The sequence below is a fragment of the Mizuhopecten yessoensis genome, unplaced genomic scaffold (genome assembly GCF_002113885.1).
Source record: "Mizuhopecten yessoensis strain PY_sf001 unplaced genomic scaffold, ASM211388v2 scaffold10967, whole genome shotgun sequence".
Lineage (NCBI taxonomy): Eukaryota > Metazoa > Mollusca > Bivalvia > Pectinida > Pectinidae > Mizuhopecten > Mizuhopecten yessoensis.
In genome coordinates this window covers 360,821-365,015 of record NW_018408811.1, presented here as the reverse complement: position 1 = coordinate 365,015, position 4,195 = coordinate 360,821, and the positions used below count along the sequence as shown (strand labels likewise).

The following is a 4,195-nucleotide window of genomic DNA, read 5'->3' as shown; positions in this document are numbered from 1 at the left end:
AGTCTTATCTGCCTTACATTCACACACAGTATTGGTCTGTTATTACATCAGTGGTGTTTATAAATTAAGATGATAGTCTAATCTGCCGTAATTACATCAGTGGTGTTTATAAAGTAAGATGATAGTCTAATCTGCCGTATTTACATCAGTGGTGTTTATGAAGTAAGATGCTAATCTAATCTGCCGTAATTACATCAGTGGTATTTATAAAGTAAGATGCTAGTCTTATCTGCCTTACATTCACACACAGTATTGGTCTGTGATTACATTAGTAGTGTTTATAAAGTAAGATGATAGTCTAATCTGCCTTACATTCACACACAGTATTGGTCTGTGCAGTTTTCCGAAGCTCACCGAGAAAAGCACCTTTATTAATTTTGGTTACACTGTTTATGTTTGGTTCTTTCTTAAGTGCCTGATTCCAGTCCATCACCATCAGCCCGCACGTTAACTTCCCACTAACTTCTACAGTGGCGTACACGCATAGCGTCTCCATGACTATAGCTGTTGAGTTCAACATGACAGCCGCCTAAACCGCATCGGGAGAACAATAGTTACAGCCTTGTGTGCGTGAAAAGCAATTGGATTTTCTTCAATGGATTTCAAAAATTGATTTCGCTTGCCAGGGATTGCTCGTAGTTCGTCATAATTATGCTGTAATAAGAATGAATGTATTTATCACCCGATACAAGCGTTAAGTTTATGTTCCAATCAATCTTATAAATAGATATTGGTAATACATCATTGAATTACTTATCATGAATAAAAAGAATAAAAAACAAAAATAAACAAAAAACATTCATATGATCAAGTTATATAGTTTTCTGGTCGATCGTAGACTTGTGGTATTCACATGGATACTTACCGTGTGCAACTTCTAGTCGATATGGCATCGTTTCTTTCAAGGTAACCATGATTAATTTAAAGAAAGATTTTAAAGCAGAGAAATAAGCTACTGGTCTTATTATTTGAAATTACATTACGACATATTAAGGGTGCTGTTGTCTTGAATGATAGTTTCTTCTCGCGAATAATTTATCCCCTAGATCTTCATTAGCTATTTATCTGGACATTTACACACAGTATGATAATACGATTACACCACTAACGATATTGCAATCGTGATAATGTTGTTTCTCGGTTTTGTTTTAAATGTACGTTTATTTAAAAAGTAACCGCCCCTGTTTATTGATTATTTTTGTGAGAGTTTATTCATTCTTCCAGCTCTCTAATGCTGCTGTATTAGCCAGCTTGTTGGCTAAAACATTCTAACGCAAGGCATGGTATTGGAGAGACTTAACCTACATTTAAGAAGGCTGTCTTCTTAACGACCTTATTTCAACCATTAAATTGAAGTGTCTATCAACACCAGTACGATTTTCGTTATGTTCTAGATTATCGGTGGCTACCACATTTTCCAAAAGTTTTGATAAGATAGCATGAAAAGTACAACATTAGGTACAGGAAGGGAAGTCTTACCCTTACGAACACCCTGTTTTTTGTAGGAGTTCGTGCTGTAGCTTCTTCGATTTTATTTTGTCACAAACCAAGAATATTTACCTTATTTATGTATGCTTACATTATTTAACGACGCAAAGTACACCTTTACCTCTATACAAATCTTATCTGCAGTAAAAAACAGTTCATTTAATGTTTTATGAAGCCTGTTTTTGAAGACGGCATTATTCGGGAAATGTCCCATCTGCTCTATTGAGTCAATATATGTCTCTATTCTACTACAGCAGCCATTATCAAAGATATAGAAATGCAAATACAAACCCATGCTGTGACATTTTCTAAGGCCAACAAGTGTTGTGGGACATCGGAGATGCGCAAGCGCAACAAAAGCTGCTTCCGGGTTTGCATAAAAGTTGAATTCTGCACTCACAGTAGCGTTACCTCTTCCTGTAAATCACGAAAAGCCAAGTAACAAGTCACGAGCAAACACTATCTGTAATACACATTTCAATACTGAGAACACCTGTAATATTGTCAATGGTGTGTCGACTCACCGTAATAGTTGCCTCCCATTATATAACAGTCCCTCAGACGACACCCGAAGTATTGGTCTATCTTAAGGGCTGTGGCGAGATTCGTTAATGGTCCTATACACATCAGGGTTATCTCTCCTTCAACAGAGACAGCATATAATGATTATGCATCGGAGACCTAGTCCGACTCAGAGATTTGTTGAAAAAGAGGTTTGTTGGATTCAAAGGCAAATATAATTTCCTTATGCTACGTTCCCCACTATCATGGCCACAATTAGTGTACAAAATACAAAATATAAACTATGGTTTTCTATTTTATTCCAATTTCCATTTTTCCTCTTATTGTTTGTATTACTATATATGTTCTGCACGATAAGTGTACAAAGTGCAGTTACTACATTCCTTTGATGACCAAATAGAGCAGAGTCAAATAATGTAAAATATTGTGGAAATGATAAAGTATAGCAAGGTGTCGAGTAATACTAGGGTGTGCCTTGGATAGCAAGGTGTCAAGTAATACTAGAGTGTGCCGTGGATAGCAAAGTGTCGAGTAATAATAGGGTGTGCCTTGGATAGCAAGGTGTCGAGTAATACTAGGGTGTGCCTTGGATAGCAAGGTGTCGAGTAATACTAGAGTGTGCCGTGGATAACAAGGTGTCGAGTAATACCAGGGTGTGCCGTGGATAACAAGGTGTCGAGTAATACCAGGGTGTGCCCTGGATAACAAGGTGTCGAGTAATACTAGGGTGTGCCTTGGATAGCAAGGTGTCGAGTTATACTAGGGTGTGCCGTGGATAGCAAGGTGTCGAGTAATACTATGGTGTGCCTTGGATAGCAAGGTGTCGAATAATACTAGGGTGTGCCTTGGATAGCAAGGTGTCGAGTAATACCAGGGTGTGCCTTGGGTAGCCGTATCATTGCATCTATCGCTGTTTCCTCTTCTAGAAGGCCAACATCCGGTTCTTCAATATAAGGGCAATTGCCAAATCCATCCTCTCCGTGGTAACTTCTACACATTGTATTTTACGAAACCTCGCCAAGGACAGAGCAATCACATCCCCGAAAAACGGGAATCTGAAAGGAAATAAAGAAGATGCCAAAACAACAAACCCCTTTTCTGTTCAATACAGTGACCGTTTCGTGTGCTATTTTGATTGCAAATGTTGGCATTCAAAAACAGATCCATTCAAATGTTATCTGATATTGTTTATGCATTAGCGTATAGGCCATGGAAGGTAGGATTAATGTATTTACCTATGAATTCAAACATAACGGCAAATAGACCACCTTCGGTATACAACATAGGATCTATTAGGAAACAGCCATCTGACATACAACAAAATGATGTCAGTATCTTTATATGAAGATATATCCAATACCGCTGACATTCTGAAATCTAAACAAGTGGTGTTCCTGAAGTGATGTAGTCATGATTACTTTTTAATACTCGTGAAATATATATGGTATTCAACAGATAACCATTTACGAAATATTTGGCGTTAGATAATTATTCAAATATCCTTTTAGAATTATTTGAATTGTTTGCTAACATTTCTCAATAAACCTCGGATAACAGAAACATGCAATTCAAAGAAGACCAATGAACAAATTCGGTTGATTATCGTTCAGTAAACAGTTTAAAGGTCAACTTTTAAAATTTGCCATCTGTATTGCTTTTGTTAACAGAAGTATGAATGAGGAATAACAGCATTCAATGTTGATAAAAAATTCATCTAACAAGTAAAACAACAAAGCTCTGTTTTCTACAATTCAAAGCAACGCGGACATATAATGTATACAAAAACGGAATAGATTTCGTATCGTCAGGCATTTCACTTACATTTAATTGATCAGCAGCTGTGAGTATTTTCAGTACGTTGCGTACGACTTGGTCCACGGCACTGTTGACTCTAACGCACGTGATCCCAATGACGTCATACACGATGGAGTCCAACATCATGAAGATAGCCTGTGCATCGTCTACACCGCCGTCTGTATCTATTATAATCTTCCTCCTCTCCTGTTCATCGTTAACACCGCCGTCTGTATCTATTATAATATTCCTCCTCTCCTGTGCAGCCATTTAATTTTATTTGGGCGTCTATCAATGGACGATGTGATCACACAATATCTAGTATATCAAATATAGGATAGTCAGGGTTTTTGACCGGGGAGGTAGCACGTATGTGTGTGACGAATAGTAA

General features: G+C 37.5%; 1 protein-coding gene across 1 annotated transcript; it reads right to left on the bottom strand.

Annotated features, from left to right (window-relative positions):
* On the bottom strand, nt 1-4,195 carry LOC110464143 (probable uridine nucleosidase 2). The gene is made up of 5 exons (XM_021519210.1): nt 3,832-4,195; nt 2,882-3,065; nt 2,013-2,129; nt 1,780-1,905; nt 1-654 (listed from the first exon to the last, which is right to left on the bottom strand). Exons 2-5 carry the CDS (start codon nt 3,006-3,008, stop codon nt 650-652), a joined length of 375 nt encoding a protein of 124 aa, XP_021374885.1. The 5' UTR covers nt 3,009-3,065; nt 3,832-4,195; the 3' UTR covers nt 1-649.

Excerpts from the sequence above, each read along its gene's own strand:
- LOC110464143 (XM_021519210.1), bottom strand. The coding sequence starts at position 3,008 with ATGTGTAGAAGTTACCACGGAGAGGATGGATTTGGCAATTGCCCTTAT. Across the intron at positions 2,130-2,881 it reads GCTACCCAAGGCACACCCTG|GAGAGATAACCCTGATGTGT; the intron begins GTATTACTCGAC and ends TCTCTGTTGAAG. Across the intron at positions 1,906-2,012 it reads AATGGGAGGCAACTATTACG|GAAGAGGTAACGCTACTGTG; the intron begins GTGAGTCGACAC and ends CGTGATTTACAG.